The sequence below is a fragment of the Anas platyrhynchos genome, chromosome W (assembly GCF_047663525.1).
Source record: "Anas platyrhynchos isolate ZD024472 breed Pekin duck chromosome W, IASCAAS_PekinDuck_T2T, whole genome shotgun sequence".
NCBI classification, from domain to species: Eukaryota; Metazoa; Chordata; class Aves; order Anseriformes; family Anatidae; genus Anas; species Anas platyrhynchos.
In genome coordinates this window covers 4,288,452-4,310,099 of record NC_092620.1, presented here as the reverse complement: position 1 = coordinate 4,310,099, position 21,648 = coordinate 4,288,452, and the positions used below count along the sequence as shown (strand labels likewise).

Sequence of the window (21,648 nt, the reverse complement as noted above, 5' to 3'; positions counted from 1 at the left end):
GATGCCCCATCCCTGGAAGAGTTCAAGGCCGGGTTGGATGGGGCTTTGTGCAACCCGGTCTAGTAGGAGTTTCCCTGCTCAGGGCGGTGTGTGTGGGGGGGGGGGTTGGAATTAGATAATCTTTAAAATCCCTTCCAACCCAAATCATTTTGTGATTCTATGATTCATAATTTCTCATAACTGCATTACTATTACTTCTACTTATATTCTAATATACCTCTTGGAGTACATTTGCTTTTTTTTTTCTTTTCTTAAGCGCCTCCCCTCAAAACCTCCAACAACAACAACAAAGCTGATTCAGCAAAACATTTAAGCATTGGGCTCTTAAAATACATTTAACTGCTTGTCTTGGAGTACTTGCTCAAAGTTCATCCCTACTAAATTAAGAATTGGCTGATATGATTTTGCTGAATTAGGACTTTTATACACATCTCTCTCTATAACTTGAATCTTTATTACAGAATCACAGAATCACAGAATCACAGAATCACAGAAGGGTTGAGGTTTGAAGGGACCTCTGGAGATCATCTCGTCCAAACCCCCTGCTCAAGCAGGGCCGCCTAGGGCAGCTTGCCCAGGACCATGTCTAGGCAGCTTTTGAAGATCTTCAAGGAGGGAGACTTCACAACTTCTCTGGGCAACCTGTTCCGGTCACCCTCAGAGTAAAGAAGTGTTTCCTAATGTTCAGACAGAACTTTCTTTGTTTCGATTTGTGCTTATTGCTTCTTGATATTTCACTGGACAAAAGAGCCTGGTTCTGTCTTCTTTACACCCTGAGATACTTTTTACATATGAGACTACCCCCGAGCCTCCTTTTCTCTGTGCTACACAGTCCCAACTCCCTCAGCCAACTAGACTTCATGCCACTGACCACCACCCTCTGGGCCTGGCAGTTCAGCCAGTTTTCAGTCCACCTCACTGTCTGCTCATCCAGCCCATACTTTTAACAGCTTCTCTATGAGGATCTACTGGAAGACAGAAGTCATTAGTTATAGAAAGCAATTATGTAATTTCTTTACTGTTTTTAGTGAAATGAGATACATATTTAATTTTGATGCTTGGATATAGTTAAGCCTTCTAGGAGGCTTAGTCTAGTTAATTTTTTAAGCTTTGCTTAAAAATTTTAAAAGTTAAGTAGAGTTTATATGACTTTTACTTTGCTATTTCTTAGCTTTTCAGATGAAAGTTGGAGATTAGCTAGTGCTATGCAGATGTTTGTTTTAAACAAATAGGTTCTAAACATAGTGGTCTAATATGTGTTGAACTTGATTCATATGAACTACTGAGCACTGTGACAGAATGAGGATTTTTAACCAGTTAGTGGCACAAAGCATATGTTATGATATTTCGATTCTAATCACTAAATTCAGTGACCTGCAGGGGTGAGGTCTTCTACATTTTAATTTCTACTGCAAACATAAATAATCAAGAAGGTTTTAGTGTTGATACACAAGAAAGAGTCTGCAGTTATTACTTTTTTTTCTGCAAACTTACATATAAGCAATAAACATAGATGTTTTATTTACTGTGTATCTTTTCTGTAGTTATTTCAGTCTTCATCATGTGGTAACACTAGCCTTTATTTCCTTGCTTGATAATACCTTCTACAAAGTAATGCTTGCAAATATTTTCCTGAGTTGCTTCTTACAACATTGCTAGCAGAGGCAGCCAACAGATGCAGCACTTTGCTCAGAAGGTTACACAGAAGGGGGCGAGAAACTTTGCAGAGAATTGCATCCATGTCCTAAGCAATGCTGTTAATGCATTGCAGGGCACCACCTCCAGCTGTTGGAGCAACTATCCCTACAATATCAAAGGCCTCAATCCAGACCGAACTCCCAAGGGAGAATGCAGCTCTCAGGGTATAAGGAGTGCCTGGGGTCTCTCACTGAGGCTGGGGCAGAGGGAGCCAGTCTCCTTGCCTGCAGAAGGTGTGCAGCAGTACAGGATCTGTGCTGCCGAGGAGGTGCGGGAGGAGGTCAGCAGATTGTGTAGTGTCAGAGATGATAAGAAAGAGATTGAACAGTTCATCTCCAAGACCCTGCAGCCTGAACCCCTAGCTGTATTGAAGGAGGATTGGGTGGTCTGTGCTTAATGAGTTAGGATCATAGAATCATTAAGGGGACTAACTACTAACTATTAACTACTCTTTCTGAGAATAGATTTCTCCTAATTTCCAACCTAAAGGGTTGGAAATGGCGAAGGCTGGAAGCTTGTGACTTCTAACAACAGGAAGAAGGCTCCTGCTCCACCTGCATATCTCCAACTAAAGAACAGGTTTGGCATCCTTAGAGCAGATGAGGGTCTGGGAAGTCTGTACAGTGAAGCATCCAAGCTAACTAAGCCTGAGCCATGCAGCAGTACCAGAAGGAAGTGGCAAGTGATAACAACGGGAAACTCTGTGCTGTAGGGGATGGGGGACCACATCTGCTGACCTGACCTGCTGTGTTGGGAGGCTTACTATTTGCTGGGGGCTTGGATCTGGGATGTTGTAGAGATATTGCAGAGGTTTGTCCGGCCCTCGGACTATTACCCCTTATGAATCATCACCGACAATACTGCCATGGGAGACCTGGAGCATAGCCAGTGTGACTACATGCACCTGGAGGCAATGGGAGAAGTTCATGGGGGCTCAGGCAATATCCTCCTTGATCCTTCCAGTGAGAAGGAAGGATTTGAGGAGGAATGGGAGGATCCTGTGGGTCAACAGTTGGTTGCCCAGCTGGTGATGACAATAGGGATTTGTTTTTTATGACCGTGGGGATTTCTGTTTAAGAATCAAAGACTGCTAAAGAGATGGGATCCACCTGACCAAGTGAGGCAAAAGCATCTTTACCAGCAGGCTGGCCAACCTGGTGAGGAGAGCTTTAAACTAGAAATGACAAGGGAGGTCCACAATCAAATGAGGAAGTGGTGGAATGGGTTGACAAGGAGCGGGTTCAAGGTGTTATGGAAAAAGAGAGAGCTTGTAATCAGAAAAACAGGGCTGAAGGGGAGACACTCTGCTGGATGCAATTCTTACAAACAAGGAAGAACTGTGGTTGGAGCAGCCTGGAAGGTTGTGGGCAGCCTGGGCTGCATTGACAGTGAGATGGTGGAGTTGAGAATCCTGAGAGGAGGGAGCAATGCAAATGGCAGGATCACAACTCTAAATTTCAGGAGAGCAGACTTTGGCCTGTGCAGGGACCTGTTTGGAAGAATCCCACAGGGTAGAGTCCTGGAGAGCAGAGGAGGGTCCAGGGATATTCAAGGATCACCTCCTCCGTGATCAAGAATGGTCCATCCCAGTGAGCAGGAAATCGAGCAAAGGTGGCAGGAAGCCTGTGTGGATGAACAAGGAGCTCCTGACTAAACTCAAACATAAAAAGGAAGCATATGGGAGCCAGAAAAAGGGACAAGTGACCCAGGAGGAATACAGAGACACTGTCTGAGAGTACAGAGATGGGGTTAGGAAAGCCAAAGCCCACCTAGAGTTGAAACTGGCGAGGGATATGAAGGGCAACATTAAGAGCTTCTACGGGTGCATCAGCAGCAAAATAAAGACCAGGGAAAATGCAGGCCTGCTGCTGAATGGGGCAGGGATCCTGAAGACCAAGGACATGGGAAAGGATGAGGTACTGAATGCCTTCTTCACCTCAGTCTTTACTGGTAAGGACTGCTTTCAGGAACCCCAGGCTCCTGAGACCAGAGGAAAAGTCTGGTCTGGGAAAGTTTTTTTATATGTAATGCTAAAGTCTACTGAAGTCAGTGGAAAGACTGTCTGACATTAATGGACTCAGGCTCAGGACCATAGTGCATTCGCATCTGTCAGGTAGACTAGAGCCAGTGTGTAAAGGAACCCATTTTTATCTTAAAATTAATAAAAACTTAGACTTTGCAGTGACAAAAGCATCTTCCATAGGGAAATATATTCCAAAAACTTCTGGAGAGTTCCCTAAATGCAGTGAAATATCTAGTCTCCTTTTCTTTAAATACAGTGCTTACATCAACTCCAGTACACCTTCCTACTCAACAGAATTAAGGAAAGATGACACATGCTACTTTTATATCCTTCGAAATCATTCCCCAAAGTCTCACGTGATGCACAAAAACACCACCACATAAAACAAACCAAGCCAAAATTCTTATGAGGTGTTATCTGTGTTTAACTTACTAGGAATAGGTCTAAGGACATCAGGAATGAGAATCTCCACCAAAGCCTGGTACATCACATGGTCACAATTACAAATCCATTTCAGAATAGACTCATTTTTGCACAGAGTAATCAGTTTTCCTTTTGGAAGTCGACTTTCTATTTCAGTCAGATTGCTGGCGTGAATAAAAGTAACAAAAGAATAAATGAAAATGCATTTACATACAGATAAGAAAAGTACAATGGACTTTGCTTATTTAATAAAAACTTTGTAAAAGTCTCAGTTACATCCAATTGAACCTCTTTACCTTGTTCATATGAAACTGGGGAAAAATGGCCTCCAAAGTTCAGCTCCAGCCCAGAAATTATGCAGAGGTAGCATAAAAATGGTCCTTGGAATTTAAAAGAATGGGACAGTATATTGTGTAAGGACACTTTGTAGTCATCCAAACAAAGGAAAAAATGGAAGATGTATACAGTCATTTCAAGGCTTTGATTTGACACTTGCTGTTATATTATGATGATAGAGTAAAGAGAGACATTTACTGGCCTTGGTTAGTAAATCATGAGATCTGGAAACATGAATAAAACAACTAGTTTTGGAAGAGTCAGGAAGCTAAGTGAGGTTTGGCAGATTTCAGTGTTCTAACCCCCCCCCCCAGCCGACACTTGCTGAAATGTTTCCTCTAACATCATCCATGTTTCCATCATCATGTTCTCCTAAAGTACCCTCTATTAAACAGGGCTGTGTATTAAATTATAAATAATAGTAAACAATATAATAATGAATTATTATTTATTTAAGAGTGACATATACTGACCTTGCTTCAATAATACCAGTGCCATCAGCTGGAGCAGAAGGAGAATAGCGCCAGAAAGTTTGCCACAATTTTTCTATCAGGCTAAACTGAAGATTCACAACAACATCCACTATTGCCTAAAACAATATAAAACAAGTGCAGATAATCTTCTACCATTTTTCTCCTCCAGCTCCTTCGAGTGGTATAGCTCTCCCCTCCCCTTAGTCAGTTTTCAGAAAAAGTAATACAAATTAAGATTTATAAATAAACAACGTATTTTAATAACTTTTTAGCGATGAATTTTACTAGTGTGCATAGACTCAGATCAGTCCAAGTGAAAATAGAAAGAATTCTCCAGAAAAGAGAGCTTAAGGAAACATATCGGGTGACTTCACCTAAACAGAAGTTTTAATGCTATTAAAAACACGTAGGAAAATTGCTATTTCGTTACTTTTTTTACTTTTCTTTTTTTTTTTCTGGCACCTTCAACAATAATTTTAAGACATTATTTAATATGAAATGTTAACAACCTTAAACAACTTGTTTCTTTAAAACTTGAAGAAAATAGCGAGCTTGTTTTTAACATAAATGTTAGAAATAATAATTTAATAATTTAATCTGATTTCAACCCCTGTAAACAAAAGCAAAGCTCTGCATATATCTAAAGTGTAATTTATCTAAGAATCTCCAAAAATATACATTATTGTATTCCAGTCTCAGTATTCTATTACATATTTTTCTTCTTTCCTGGTAAAGAGAGAAATTTCAGAGAAATCATTTTTCCAATTTCATTTCTGATGAAATAAGCCAACTATTTGGTTAGCACATCAGATGTCAATAGCCTGCCTGTAATATGTTTTGTGTCAGACATCCAGTTGTACTGATTCTCACTAGAAGACATGAATTTTCAATGAAGAATGATTTATGTGAATGCCTTTTTTCCCTTACCTCACAGTGCTCTCGATAAAGACTTTGCAATGATTTTATGTCTTCAAGAGCAGCACCATCTGGTAGAGAAGATATTTCAACTTCTCCAAACTCTGGAAGTACTCGAGATGTATCTGTTTCCATGACAACATAACAGAAGAAAACCATTGTGAATGGTGCCAACTACAGCTCAATTAGAAAAGATTTAAGAATGATGTAAATATATAAAGTCTAGAAGGTCATAATGCCCAAAGAGGAATGTCTTTCATATTTAATATATTTTAATGTTGCAAAAAAAATTGTTAACAAACCAGCTAGCTATTTTTTTTAAGCAAAAGGAAATGTTAAATTATTCTTGGCAGTGTCGTGGTTCCGCTCGAGTGGGCAGCCGAGCTCCACCACAGCCGCTCTCTCACTCCCCCTCCTCAAAGAGGAATGGGGAGAAATATGTGAAAAGAGCTCAAGGGTTGAGATAAGGACAAGAAAATCATGCAATAATTATTGGAACAGGCAAAACAGACTCAGCATAAGAAGACAGATAGTAAGATTTATTGCTCATTACTAACAAGCGAGAGAAGTGAGAAACAAAGGAAAGAAACCAAAAGCACCTTCCCCCCCATCCACCCTCTTCCACCTCCTCCCCCCCGAGCGGCGCAGGGGAACGGGGGAATGGGGGTTATGGTCAATCTACAGCACTTCTTCTCTGCCGCTCCTTCTCGGTCACTCTCGTCCCCTGTGCTGTGGGGTCCATCCCATGGGATGCAGTCCTTGATGAACTGATCCGGCGTGGGCTTCCCACAGGCAGCAGCTCTTCCAGAACTGCTCCAGATATGGGTCCGTACCACGGGGTCCATCCCTCAGGAGAAAACTGCTCCAACCTGGCTCCCCCACGGTCAGCAGCTCCTGCCAGGTCACCTGCTCCTGCGTGGTCTCCTCTCCACGGGCTACAGGTCCGGCCCGGAATCTGCTCCGGCAGGGATCTTCCACAGGCGGCAGCCTCCGTCGGTGCAGGGCCACCTGCTCCACCGTGGTCTCCTCCACGGGCTGCAGCATGGAACCCTGCTCCACCGTGGTACTCCATGGGCTGCAGGGGGACATCCTGCTTCACCATGGTCCTCACCACAGGCCGCAGGGGACTTCTGCTCTGGCACCTGGAGCACCTCTCCCCCTCCTTCTACACTGACCTTGGTACCTGCAAGGCTGTTTCTCACTCCCTTGACTCTCCCGGCTGCTGTGTGGCGCAGCGTTTTTTTCCCTGTCTTAAATATGCTCTCACAGAGGCGCAAAACAACATCGCTTATTGGCTCAGATCTGGAAAACAATGGGGCCCTTCCCAAACATGGGGCGGCTTCTAGATCTTTCTCACAGAAACCACCTCTATGGCTCCCTGCTACCAAAACCTTGCCACGTAAACCCACTACAGGCAGGTAGCAGATTAAAATGATTTCACAAGTATATTGTATCTGTATATAAAAAAACCCTAATATATTAAAGAATATGACAGGATAAAGCAGAATATAAGAGGTTAATGTTATTAAATGTTGTTTTTTTGTTGTTGTTGTTTTTATCAATTGAATAGTTTTTGTATTAACATGAATGCAAGGGTTTCCTAGACTCAGCAGCATATATTTATTTGAAATTTACAAGACTTTCAACTATAGACAACATGTACGTTTACTATTGCTCACAAATGTTTCTAAGAGATACACTAGTATCGGGCGTGTGGGGGAATATATTGTCAACCAGGGAGAATGTGGAAGGAAATTTCAAAAACGTGAACTACAGCCTAAGGTTCTCAATGATTTCAGTAACAGCAAGGCTAGGCCAAAGAATGTGGATCTTCAAAATATCAATGTATGAACTCAAAACTAAGTGTACAGTTACTGCAATAAGATATTTAATAGGCTTTTTTACTTTAGCAAATTACTAAATTACCATTTGTTTCCACAAATGGGAAATCAATAAGATCAGTTACATCAACAAATGCAATATATATATATATAATATAATCCCATTTTATGTGCAGGTGGCAGAACACTGGAACAGGTTACACAGAGAGGTTGCAGAGTCTCTCTCCTTGAGGATATGCAAAAGCCTCCTAGACATGGGAAGGCTGGACCCTCCCCCACCCCCCACCCCCCCACGGGCAGGGACACCTCCCACACTAGGCTAGGTTGCTCAAAGCCCCATCCAACCTGGCCTTGAACACTTCCAGGGATGTAGCATCCACAACTTCTCTGGGCAGCCTGTTCCAGTGCCTCACCACCCTCATAGTAAAGAATTTCATCCTTATATCTAATCTAAATCTACCCAATTCTCTATTAGTTTAAAATCTGTTGTGGTTTAACCTGGCAGGCAGCTAAGCACCAAACAGCCATACACTTCCCTCAGCCTGCTGGCCACTCTTCTTTTTATGCAGCCAAGGATTCTGCGCAACCTGCTCTATGTGTCCCTGCTTGAGCAGTGGAGTTGGACCAGATGATCTCCAGAGCTCCCTTCCAACCTAAACCATTCTCTGTGATTTTGTGAGATTCTGTGTGAATTGGGAAGCCAGTGAAAATTACTAAGCTTTTAGGGTAGGATTTTCAACCTGCATTTTTTTTTTATAAAATGCTTCATGGAACTTGCATGGTAGATTTAAAATATATTGCAATGCTAATAGTCTTTTCACATTTTTCATTTTATATCTGTATGATGCATATTAAATATTGCATGTCTTACAATATATGATATTAAGCTCCTATTAGTAACTTTTTTGTTCTGTTATCAGTGAGTGTTTTAAACAGGGCAGCATAACTAAAAATAATTATTGTATTTGTATGACGATGTTCATGGCTGTATGGGGTTTATGTGGCAAGGTTTTGCCAGCAGGGTGGCCTCTGTGAGAAGAGACCAGGAGCTGCCCCCATGTTGGACACAGCCTGTTCCAGCTGCCTCCAAAAGGGACCCACTGCAAGCCATACAGCAAAGCTGGTGGCACCTTTGTGAAAGCATAGTTAAGAAAGGTTTAAAAAAACAAACAAACAAAAGAAACAACACTGCACGGCAGCTGTGTAATAGAGGAGTGGAGTGAGAGAAACAACCCTGTAGACACCAATGTCAGTGAAGAAGAAGAGGGAGGAGGTGCTCCAGGCGCTGAAGCAGAGGCTCCCCTGCAGCCCATGGAGAAGATCATGGTGAAACAGGCTGTCTTCCTACAGCCCATGAAGGAACACATTGGAGCAGATATCCACCCTGCAGCCCGAGGAGGACCCCACACTGGAGTAGTTGGATATGGCCTGAAGGAGGCTGTAGCCTGTGGAGAGCCCACGCTGGAGCAGACCCCTGGCAGGAACTGCATCCTATGGATAAGAGCCCATGCAGGAGTAGGTTTTCTGGCAAGAACTGCAACCCGTAGGGGACCCATGCTGGAGCAGTCTGTTCCTGAATAACTGCGTCCCATGGGAAGAAACCATGTAGAAGCAGTTTGTGAAGGACTGCACCCTGTGGGAGGGGCCTCTTGCTTGAGCAGGGGAAGAGTGTGAGGAGGAGGGAGCAAAGAGATGAAATGCTATGGACTGAACACAACCCCCATTCCCCATCCCTCCCCCCCCCCCCCCCCCAGCACCAGGGGATGGAATGCAGAAGAATCAGGAGTGAAGTTGAACCTGGGAAGAATGGGGGGTAGGGGGAGGGTCTTTTTAGTTTTGGTTTTAGTTCTCACAATCATACTTTGTAATTAATTGGCAATAAAATAATCTTCCCCGAGTCTGTTTTCCCCATAACGGCAATTGGTAAGCAATCTCCCTGTCCTCTATCTTGACCCTCACACTTTTTCATTGCATTTTCTTCCACTGTCCTGCTGAGTAGGGGGAGTGAGAGAACAGCTTGATGGCACCTGGCGGCCAGACAAGGGTTAACCCGCCACAGTGGTGATAATGGATTTTACTTTATTTATACAACAATACAACACATCTTTTCATACCTAAAAACTGTCGATGATGTTGACTTTGGGCAATTATAGTTTGTTCAGCAGATGTGCCTGTTTGTTGACCACTTCCTGTGAAACCATCTGCAACTCCATCCACTTTTTGCACAGGCTTGTACCTACAAAAATATCAAATACAAAATTATCCTTTATGTTTACTTTTTCATAAGTGCAATATTACAATCTGTTCTGCCTTATTTCTCAGTCTCAAAATGCAGTTTTGCTAGTTTAGATACAAGTAAAAATTAACATCAGAATAATTGTAGTAAGGAAAGCCAGAACATTGGCAATGCAAAATTCATATAGATGATAGCACAGCACAACTACCTATTTCTAGTGGAATTTAGTTTAAAAACTACGACCTAAAGTTCATTTATACTAAACAGAATCAAAATCTTTCCTTTTCCAAAGAACTTAAAGTCCCAGGAATCAAGTAGCTCAAAAATAAGTTTTCATCACCTTAAAAAGGGCCATACTACTCTTTGGAGACAAAGGAAAAGAAATAATTTTTAAATGCAACAAACTTCTCATGAGCTCAGAAGGTCTGAGAAGACTACTCAGACTTAAACTCTTCATATGTTGACTCACAAAAGCTTTTATGAAGGATAAAAGGAACAAAAAGACTAGTAGGAATGCTGGCTTGGATGGTCAGATTCTAAGATCATCACACTGACAGGCTGAAGATCCAGCCTGCAATTCCGCACACATCTAAAAATTAATTCTGTCCCATTGCACTGTGCAGATTATAAAGCTTTGTACTAACTTTAGGAAGGTCAACACATTCCACTCTGGAAATTCTCCTCTCAAGAAGCAGTTGAGTCAGCTCTGAGCATGTTCTCATTTTGATCTTATTAAACAGATACTAGTAATGCTCCATGTAACTACTTAGATTTTAGCTTATGAGACTGCACCCTGTGGGAGGGACCTCTTGCTTGAGCAGGGGAAGAGTGTGAGTAGGAAGGAGCAGAAGAGATGAAGTGTTATGGACTGACCGCAACCCCAATCTCCCCCCCCCCCCGCATCCTGAGACTACTACTACTACTGAGAGTGACTGCAAAATGGTGGTGTTCTCTGTTCTTGGTGAAGTCAGGATGGGGGGTCAGTAAAGCTGCTACCTTGGACTTCCGGAGGGCAGACTTTGAATTGAGAAAATCACCCCTGTACCCTTAGTAAGTTTGCAGACGACACCAAGTTGGGGGGGGAAGGGGGGCAAGTGTCAATCTGCGGGAAAGTAGAAAGGCCCTGCAGAGGGACCTGGACAGGTTGGATCAATGGGCAGAGGCCAATGGGATGATGTTCAACATGCCTTGGCTGGCAGACTCAGTTCATAACTATGTGGCTCCGAGACTGGTGCCAGTGGCAGAACTTTGGGTCACGGGAAGTTCTACGCGACACCAGGCCTGCTGACACCAGATGGGATACACCTCTCTATCGGGGGGGGAAAGGATTTTTGTACAGGAGTTAGAAGGGCTGATTGATTGGGCTTTAAACTAGAGTTGAAGGGAGAAAGCCGCACCTCGAGTACTGTGTTCATTTTCGGGCCCCTCGCTACAAGAAGGACATGGAGGTGCTCGAGCGAGTCCAGAGAAGGGCAACCAAGCTGGTGAGGGGTCTGGAGAACAAGTCTTATGTGGAGCAGCTGATGGATAGGGATAGTCTTATGAGGAGTGGCTGAGGGAGCTGGGCTTGTTCAGCCTGGAGAAGAGGAGGCTCAGGGGCGACCTTATTGCTCTCTACAAATACCTTAAAGGAGGATGTAGCGAGGTGGGGGTTGGTCTGTTCTCCCACGTGCCTGGTGATCTTTGATCTTATTAAACAGATACTAATAATGCTCCATGTAACTACTTAGATTTTAGCTTATGAGAAAGATCCCATAAGAATCAGGCATCCAAAATTCTGGGCATTCCTGACATTTTTAACTATACAATAACATAGGACATGTGATATTATGATAGCGTGCTCCCCCCCCCCCCCCATACTTCTCGTTGCCCAGAGAAGTAGTGGATGCTGCATCCCTGGAGGTGTTCAAGACCAGGTTGGATGAGGCCCTGGGCAACCTGATCTAGTGGGTGGCATCCCTGCTCATGACAGGGGGTTTGGAATTAGATGATCTTTAAGGTCCCTTCCAACCCAAAGCATTGAATGATTCTATGAAAGTGAATGAGTGTTGTGAGTATGCTTCACTGGTGGAGACCAGATAATGCTAAGTGAGGATGAAGCAAACAGCTGTTGGGGTCCATGAGTTTTCTCAAATTCAGGACCTGACCCAGCAGATAAGCCCCATTCTCTCACCAGCCGAGTAGCTTATTGGGCTGGGGCAATAGACAGACACCATGGAGCAGGGTGAACCCTCCATAGTCCCTATTAAATCTCTAAGTGAGGTCTTTATAGCTGTCACAAAAGCCGCTTGCATACAGGCCATGCACAAACAAGAGACCCACAATGTCCCACTATCTGCTACAGGAGATTTTGCAATGGTAAAGTCACTGATGAGAGAAGCCCTGGAAATTCTTAAACCATACTTAGTTGCAAAATGAGATGAGATCCAAAGAGACACAGAACATAATGCAACATAAGGTGACGATGCGCAGAATGTCCTTAAGCAACTCCCTACATGGGCAGAATTAATGCACTGCATTGTTAACCATGAAAAATGTGCTGGGAGGAAGCACCAGCTGAAAAAAAAAACAACAAACAAACAACTGAACACCTGCAGAAGAGATCATAAGGTGAGGAGACCTGTAAAAATGGGAACAGAAACTGAACTAAAGGAAAATAATTCTAGAAACCTGCAAGTGCAATCTTGAGAACAGAGAACTGAGTTATGGAAAAAAGCATTAGCTCTACGTATTCCCGGAACTGCAATGCAAGGTCAGCCTACTGCCATTATCTTGAGTCTGATCAAAGCATTCCACACAGGAGATACCAGCAAAAGGAGGTATCGCATTTCAGAGAACCATAGAATCATTAAGGTTGGAAAAGACCTCCAAGATCATGTGGTCCAACCATCCCCCTACCACCAATATCACCCACTAAACCATGTCCCTAAGCACCAAGTCCAGCCTTTCCTTAAACACCCCCAGGGACAGTGACTCCACCACCTCCCTGGGCAACCCATTCCAGTACCTGACTACTCTTCCTGAGAAGAAATTTCTCCTCACTTCCAATATGAACCTCCCCTGCAGTAACTTGAGGCCATTCCTTCTTGTTCTAACTCTGGTTATCTTTCAGAAGAGGCCGACTCCCAGCTCCCCACAACTTCCTTTCAGGTAGTTGTAGAGAGCAATAAGGTCTCCCCTGAGCCTCCTCTTCTCCAGTATAAACAACCCTAGCTCCCTCAGCCGTGTGAGAAACGTGGTATATATGGTTGTCGTGGTTCCGCTCGAGTGGGCAGCTGAGCTCCACCACAGCCGCTCTCTCACTCCCCTCCTCAAAGAGGAATGGGGAGAAAATATGATGAAAAGGGCTCAAAGGTTGAGATAAGGATAAGCAGATCACGCAGTAATTATTGTAACGGGCAAAACAGACTCGGCATAGGGAGACAGTAAGATTTATTGCTTATTACTAACAAGCGAGAGAAGTGAGAAACAAAGGAAAGAAACCAAAAGCACCTTCCCCCCCATCCACCCTCTTCCACCTCCTCCTCCCGAGTGGCGCAGGGGAACGGGGGAATGGGGGTTATGGTCAGTCTACAGCACTTTTTCTCTGCCGCTCCTTCTCGGTCACTCTCGTCCCCTGTGCTGTGGGGTCCATCCCACGGGATGCAGTCCTTGATGAACTGATCTGGCGTGGGCTTCCCACAGGCAGCAGCTCTTCCAGAACTGCTCCAGATATGGGTCCGTACCACGGGGTCCATCCCTCAGGAGAAAACTGCTCCAACCTGGGTCCCCCACGGTCAGCAGCTCCTGCCAGGTCACCTGCTCCTGCGTGGTCTCCTCTCCACGGGCTACAGGTCCGGCCCGGAATCTGCTCCGGCAGGGATCTTCCACAGGCGGCAGCCTCCGTCGGTGCAGGGCCACCTGCTCCACCGTGGTCTCCTCCACAGGCTGCAGCATGGAACCCTGCTCCACCATGGTACTCCATGGGCTGCAGGGGGACATCCTGCTTCACCATGGTCCTCACCACAGGCCGCAGGGGACTTCTGCTCTGGCACCTGGAGCACCTCTCCCCCTCCTTCTACACTGACCTTGGTACCTGCAAGGCTGTTCCTCACTCCTCTCACTCTCCCAGCTGCTGTGTGGCGCAGCGTTTGTTTTTTTTTTCCCTGTCTTAAATATGCTCTCACAGAGGCGCAAAACAACATTGCTTATTGGCTCGGCTCTGGTCAGCAGTGGGGCCCTTACCAAACATGGGGCAGCTTCTGGATCCTTCTCACAGGAACCACCCCTATGGCCCCCTGCTACCAAAACCTTGCCACGTAAACCCACTACATTAGACTATACAGGGCCACAATGTGGCTGTCTGCATCCAGAAAAGAAAAAGGCAAGTTTCACCTTCTGTTGCAAGATGAATAGGAAAAAGACTTTTACTATGTCACAGGTAGGGGATGGCAACTCACAGTGTCCCAGTAGTGACAAATGTTGATGAATAGTGCATTTCAGTGGCTACACTACTACCAACCTTAGGACAGTGATTAATGTGACATGAGGAAATTAGATCAATGACACTACCTACCTCTCAACCCACCACAATTTGTTTAACTCCAACCTCATCAGTAAAAGACGAATTGACCCCACAATTTTCTGAAATTGGGCCATATGTAATCAAAGACACAGGCCAACAAAAAGTGTTATTTAATCCATCTTGGATAGTTAAATGAGTAGAACCAATGATGCAAATTAATATTTCCATAATCAAGCCAATTTTTCACCATTTCTAAGTACATCTTATTCAGGGTGGGTGGCATGGTATGGTAACATGGACAGACCCTTGCCTCTCCTGGCAGACAAGGACAGATATGACTGGTATCATAGGAACAGGATTGGGAGTTTTGAATACAGTAGATACAGAAATGCTCATAAATAAACTGAGCACAACAAAAAGTGATCTAAGCAAGTTAGAGCATCCATTGTGATCTTCCCTATTAGCAGTAGGAACCAACCAGTGGTTAATATCTGTTGCCTAAGTGGGAAAGAATTAATGAAAGAGACCATTATTTTATTTTGGATATGCTTGGTACAACTCAGACCAATGTGTCACTAGCTCTAGGTTGTATCCAAGGTCAGCTATGGATGCAGACTGCCATAGCAGTAATTATAAAGGAAGGTGAGGGAGGCACTTTACCCATGGAAGTTCAAAAAGTAATTTGGGATAATACAACCACATTTGAGAAAGAATTCCAGTCCTGGTGGTATTTAGTCAATTTCACTTATGACCCTATCAACAATAAGGCTATGGCTTTTGTCTTAACAATATGCAATGCATCAGAATATACTATATATCCAATTGTTGCATTGGGCTTATATCATAATGGGACTATACCCATTAGAACATAGAGTATGAGCTTAACGAAATGGGAACAGATGACAAACTGTTGATGTAGATGCATGCGTTGTGCAGGAACAACAAGAATTTATTTGTGAGAACAACACCATCAAAGCCCAGGACATCTGTCTAGGCACAGAACAAAATGTCACTTTGTAATACACCTTAATGAGACTCCTGGACTGTGCTTATATATATTGGCAAGGGGTGTGTTTGTATGAGAATCCTCTGTGAATTTATATTCGTAGGGAGTATTGCTGTAAATACAAGTGTCGTGGTTTAACCCGGCCGGCAGCTAAACACCACGCAGCCGTTCGCTCACCCTCCCCCCTCCCTCTCTGGGACGGGGGAGAGAAATGGAAAGTGAAGCCCGTGAGTTGAGATAAAGACAGTTTAATAAGACAGGAAAATAATAGTAACAAAAATAATAATAACAATAATAATAATAATGATACAATGGTGATAATATGAAAGTAATAGTATGTACAAACAAGTGATGCACAATGCAATTGCTCACCACCCGCTGACCGATGCCCAGCCTAACCCCGAGCAGTCCGGCCCCCTCCCCCCAGCTAGCCACCCCTATATATTGTTTAGCATGACGTCAGATGGTATGGAATACCCCTTTGGCTAGTTTGGGTCACCTGTCCTGGGTCTGTCCCCTCCCAGCTCTTACTGCACCCCCAGCCTGCCTGTTGGCAGGACAGAGCAAAAGGCTGAGATGTCCTTGGCTTAGTATAAGCACTGCTCTGCAACAATTAAAGCATTGGGGTGTTATCAGCACTCTTCTCATCCTAAGCCAAAACACAGCATTCCACCAGCTACTAGGAAGAAAATTAATTCTGTGCTAACTGAAACCAGGACATCTATCCACCCCTTATTCCATACCATTTATGTCATGCTCAGGTTACACTCTTTTCCATACATTCTAATTAGTCACCTATAGTAATCATGGTAGTGATAACATACAGTATAATATACTATTTAACATGGTATAATTCAGTTCATGGGCTATTCTCACCCAGTATTAAATCTCCTTGAGGTACACACCGGACCTCTCCGTTCTTTTGCATCACCCACCAAGTGTATCCAGGTCCCTGAGCAAAAGCAATTCCACGAATAGGTTTGCCTTTTCCTGAGGCAGGAGTAGCCCAGACTGTTTTACCCAGCATATTTTTTACATGCACTACAGGAACTTTATCCCCATCTACAGTACGTAACAGGTTTGATTGGGCAGGTCCAGCTCGGTTGGTAGATCCCCTAGTATTGACTAACCAGGTGGCCTTTGCCAAATGCGTATCCCAGTTTTTGAACGTCCCAGCGCCCATTGCTTTCAAGGTAGTCTTTAACAGGCCATTGTATCGTTCAACTTTCCCGGAGGCTGGTGCATGATAGGGGATGTGATACACCCATTCAATACCATGTTCTTTGGCCCAAGTGTCTATAAGGTTGTTTCGGAAGTGAGTCCCATTGTCTGATTCTATTCTTTCTGGGGTGCCATGTCGCCATAGGACTTGCTTTTCAAGGCCCAGGATGGTGTTCCGGGCGGTGGCATGAGGCACAGGATATGTTTCCAGCCATCCGGTGGTTGCTTCCACCATTGTAAGTACGTGGCGCTTGCCATTGCGAGTTTGAGGGAGTGTGATGTAATCAATCTGCCAGGCCTCTCCATATTTATATTTCAGCCATCGTCCTCCATACCAAAGAGGCTTTGACCGTTTGGCTCGCTTGATTGCAGCACATGTTTCACAGTCATGAATCACCTGTGCTATAGCATCCATGGTCAAGTCCACCCCTCGATCACGAGCCCATCTGTATGTTGCGTCTCTACCTTGATGGCCTGAGGTGTCATGGGCCCATCGGGCTACAAATAATTCACCTTTATGCTGCCAATCCAGGTCCACCTGAGCTACTTCAATCTTAGCAGCCTGATCCACCTGCTGGTTGTTTTGATGTTCTTCAGTAGCCCGATTCTTGGGCACATGAGCATCTACGTGGCGTACTTTCACAGCCAGGTTCTCTACCCGAGCAGCAATATCTTGCCACAATGCAGCAGCCCAGATGGGTTTGCCCCTACGCTGCCAGTTGTTTTGCTTCCATTGCTGTAACCATCCCCACAGGGCATTTGCTACCATCCATGAATCGGTGTAGAGATAGAGAACTGGCCATTTTTCTCGTTCAGCAATGTCTAAAGCCAGCTGAATGGCCTTCACTTCTGCAAACTGACTCGATTCACCTTCTCCCTCAGCAGCTTCTGCAACTCGTCGCGTAGGACTCCATACAGCAGCCTTCCATCTCCGATGCTTCCCCACAATACGACAGGACCCATCAGTGAACAGGGCATATTTCTTCTCATTTTCTGGTAGCTTGTTGTACAGTGGGGCTTCTTCAGCACGACCCACCTCCTCCTCTGATGATATCCCAAAGTATTTGCCTTCTGGCCAGTCCATAATCACTTCCAATATTCCTGGGCGACTGGGGTTTCCTATTCGAGCCCGCTGAGTAATCAGTGCAACCCACTTGCTCCATGTAGCATCAGTTGCATGATGCGTAGAGGAGACCCTTCCCTTGAACATCCAGCCTAGTACCGGCAATCGGGGTGCTAGAAGGAGCTGCTCTTCAGTACCGACCACCTCCGAAGCAGATCGAACTCCTTCATATGCTGCCAATATCTCCTTTTCAGTTGGAGTATAGTGGGCCTCAGATCCTCTGTATCCCCGACTCCAAAACCCCAGAGGCCGACCTCGAGTTTCCCCAGGTTCTTTCTGCCAGAGGCTCCAGGTGGGGCCGTTCTCCCCGGCTGCAGTGTAGAGCACATTCTTTACATCTGGTCCTGTTCGAACTGGCCCAAGGGCTACTGCATGGACTATTTCCTGCTTGATTTGTTCAAAGGCTTGTCGTTGTTCAGGGCCCCATTCAAACTCATTCTTCTTACGGGTTACTTGGTAGAGTGGGTTTACAATCAGACTGTAATTTGGGATGTGCATTCTCCAAAACCCCACAACACCTAGGAAAGTCTGTGTTTCTTTTTTGTTAGTTGGTGGAGACATGGCTGTTATTTTGTTGATCACATCCATTGGGATTTGACGACGTCCATCTTGCCATTTTATTCCTAAAAACTGGATCTCTCGTGCAGGTCCTATGACCTTTTTTTGTTTTATGGCAAAACCGGCTTTCAGAAGGATTTGGACTATTTTCTTCCCTTTCTCGAAAACTTCCTCTGCTGTGTCACCCCACACAATAATGTCATCGATGTACTGCAGGTGTTCAGGAGCTTCCCCCTGCTCTAGCGCAGACTGGATCAGCCCATGACAAATGGTAGGGCTGTGTTTCCACCCCTGGGGCAGCCTATTCCAAGTATATTGGACTCCCCTCCAAGTGAAGGCAAATTGTGGCCTGCACTCTGCTGCTAGAGGGATGGAGAAAAATGCATTAGCGATATCAATTGTGGCGTACCACTTGGCTGCCTTCGATTCAAGTTCATACTGAAGTTCCAGCATGTCCGGCACTGCAGCACTCAGTGGTGGCGTGACTTCGTTCAGGCCGCGATAGTCCACTGTTAGTCTCCACTCGCCATTAGACTTTCGCACTGGCCATATGGGACTATTGAAAGGTGAATGAGTCTTGCTGATCACTCCTTGGCTCTCCAATTGACGAATTAGCTTATGGATGGGGATCAGGGAGTCTCGGTTAGTGCGATATTGCCGCCGGTGCACAGTTGTGGTAGCGATTGGCACTTGCTGTTTTTCGACCCTCAGCAACCCCACAACAGAGGGGTCCTCTGAGAGACCAGGCAAGGTAGATAATTGTTTAATGCCCTCTGTCTCTAAGGCAGCTATACCAAAAGCCCACTGGAACCCTTTTGGGTCCTTGCAATATCCTCTTCTAAGATAGTCTATGCCAAGGATACATGGAGCATCCGGGCCAGTCACAATGCGGTGCTTTTCCCACTCATTCCCAGTCAGACTCACTTCAGCCTCCAATACAGTCAACTGCTGAGATCCCCCTGTCACTCCACAAATATAGATGGGCTCTGGTCCTTTATAGCTCGATGGCATTAGAGTACATTGTGCACCGGTGTCTACTAAAGCCTTATACTTCTGTGCGCGTGATGTGCCAGGCCATCGAATCCACACAGTCCAATAAACTCGATTGTCCCTTTCCTCCCCCTGGCTGGAGGCAGGGCCCCCCTAATCCTGGTCAGAATCTTCCTGGGTTCTGTGTTTGAAGGACTGTCTGCTGGAAGTTGGAGCAGCAAACTTTTCAGAGAATCCCTTTTTCCTGATTGTTTTCTTTTGCAACTCACGTACCCGTGCCTCTAGGGTCGCGGTAGATTTTCCATCCCATTTTCTCATGTCCTCTCCATGGTCTCGTAAGTAAAACCACAGGGTGGCACGGGGTGAGTACCCACCATATCGTCTTCCTTGTGTGGTTGAACGCCTGCCCCTGACAGCTGAGACACTGCTTTGTACAGGTATGGAGGAGAATAATTTCTCTTCAAGTTGGTGAAACTTTTCAGAAAGTGTTTTCTCCCAGGTGTTCTCTTTCGGTCGTTGGACACTGGTTGGTTCAGGTTGGGGGGAAGATAGATTCTCTTTAAGTTGGTGGACCTCTTCAGAAAGTTTCTCCACAGCTGAGACGCAGGCCTGTAAGGAAGAGGAGAGACTTTCTTCGTACTGCCGGAGTTGTTTAGCCGCTTCATCCACTGTGGGTTCCTCATCCTCTTTCCAGGCCATTATTGCCAATGAGCTGGCATATGATGATGGTGCACTCCGTACAAACTTCCGCCACATGGGTCGTGTACACTTGACTTCATCTGGGTCTTTGGATGTTTGTCTGAGGTCTGGATCCTCATAAACCACTTCCCGTACGGCTAATTCCCTCAGGTACTGGATTCCCTTCTCCATAGTGGTCCACTTGCCCGGTAGACATAAAAGTTCTTCCTTGAAGGGATACCTTTCCCTCACAGCTGAGAGGAGACGCCTCCAGAGGCTGGTGGATTGTGCTCCATCTGCAATTGCTTTGTCAATGCCGGCGTCTCGAGCAAGGGATCCCAACCGTCTGGCTTCCCTGCCGTCTAATTCCACACAATTGGCTCCAGAGTCCCAGCACCGGAGCAGCCAGGTGACAAGCTGCTCACCTATACAGCGACCAAAATCTTTTCGCACATCTCGTAGCTCGCGCTCGTTTAGGCTTCGGGTAGTTACTGTTGCTTTTTCGGCATCCTCATCTTCCTCCTCCTGAATCCTTGATGGCCCAGCGTCGTCGTCATCTTCATCATCTTTATACCTAGTTTTGGCAGAAGCCTTACCTGGATTGGCAGAAGACTCTCTGCGTTCTAAACGACCTGAATTTCTATACCATATTTTCACCTTCTCTACAGGGGCAGCTTGCACTGCTACTGCTCGTTTCTCTGACCCCGTTACAGGGGTTGGAATACCCTCTGCAGGGTCAACTTGCACTGCTACAGCTCGTTTCTCTGACCCCGTTACAGGGATTGGAATACCCTCTGCAGGGCTCCCCAAGGCTGCAGCCCAGGGCTCATGGCCCTTCCGAGGGCAGCCCCTCGCTCACCCTCCCCCCTCCCTCTCTGGGACGGGGGAGAGAAATGGAAAGTGAAGCCCGTGAGTTGAGATAAAGACAGTTTAATAAGACAGGAAAATAATAGTAACAAAAATAATAATAACAATAATAATAATAATGATACAATGGTGATAATACGAAAGTAATAGTATGTACAAACAAGTGATGCACAATGCAATTGCTCACCACCCGCTGACCGATGCCCAGCCTAACCCCGAGCAGTCCGGCCCCCTCCCCCCAGCTAGCCACCCCTATATATTGTTTAGCATGACGTCAGATGGTATGGAATACCCCTTTGGCTAGTTTGGGTCACCTGTCCTGGGTCTGTCCCCTCCCAGCTCTTACTGCACCCCCAGCCTGCCCGTTGGCAGGACAGAGCAAAAGGCTGAGATGTCCTTGGCTTAGTATAAGCACTGCTCTGCAACAATTAAAGCATCGGGGTGTTATCAGCACTCTTCTCATCCTAAGCCAAAACACAGCATTCCACCAGCTACTAGGAAGAAAATTAATTCTGTGCTAACTGAAACCAGGACAACAAGTAATCATCCAAATATCTGTATTTGCAATTTTTGCTATGATTATAGGATGTGACTTTAATTACTCAGCTCCTCTTACATCTCATCAATTGTTAAAATCAAATTACAAATTAAATCAGAGTCTATTGCCTATTCCTATTGGAATGAACCTCACATTAGTGAAGAAGCTACTGCAACATGATGCTTTGCACAAACCATATATGAAGTAATGGACAGAAA

At 45.1% G+C, this 21,648-nt stretch overlaps 1 protein-coding gene across 2 annotated transcripts in view; it reads right to left on the bottom strand.

Annotated features, from left to right (window-relative positions):
- The window catches only part of LOC101798468 (transcription factor RFX3), a 264,473-nt gene that overhangs the window by 43,810 nt on the left and 199,015 nt on the right, over positions 1-21,648 (bottom strand). Inside the window, exons 8-12 of one of the 2 annotated variants that reach the window (XM_038169515.2) lie at positions 9,824-9,945; positions 5,881-5,993; positions 4,954-5,069; positions 4,441-4,524; positions 4,173-4,308 (exon numbers count right to left, since the gene is read on the bottom strand). In XM_038169515.2, coding sequence (XP_038025443.1) covers positions 4,446-4,524; positions 4,954-5,069; positions 5,881-5,993; positions 9,824-9,945 — 430 coding nt within the window. In that variant the 3' untranslated portion in view covers positions 4,173-4,308; positions 4,441-4,445. Of the gene's footprint in view, positions 1-4,153; positions 4,309-4,440; positions 4,525-4,953; positions 5,070-5,880; positions 5,994-9,823; positions 9,946-21,648 lie in introns of those variants that run through there. The other variant, XM_038169514.2, reaches the window with a different exon arrangement.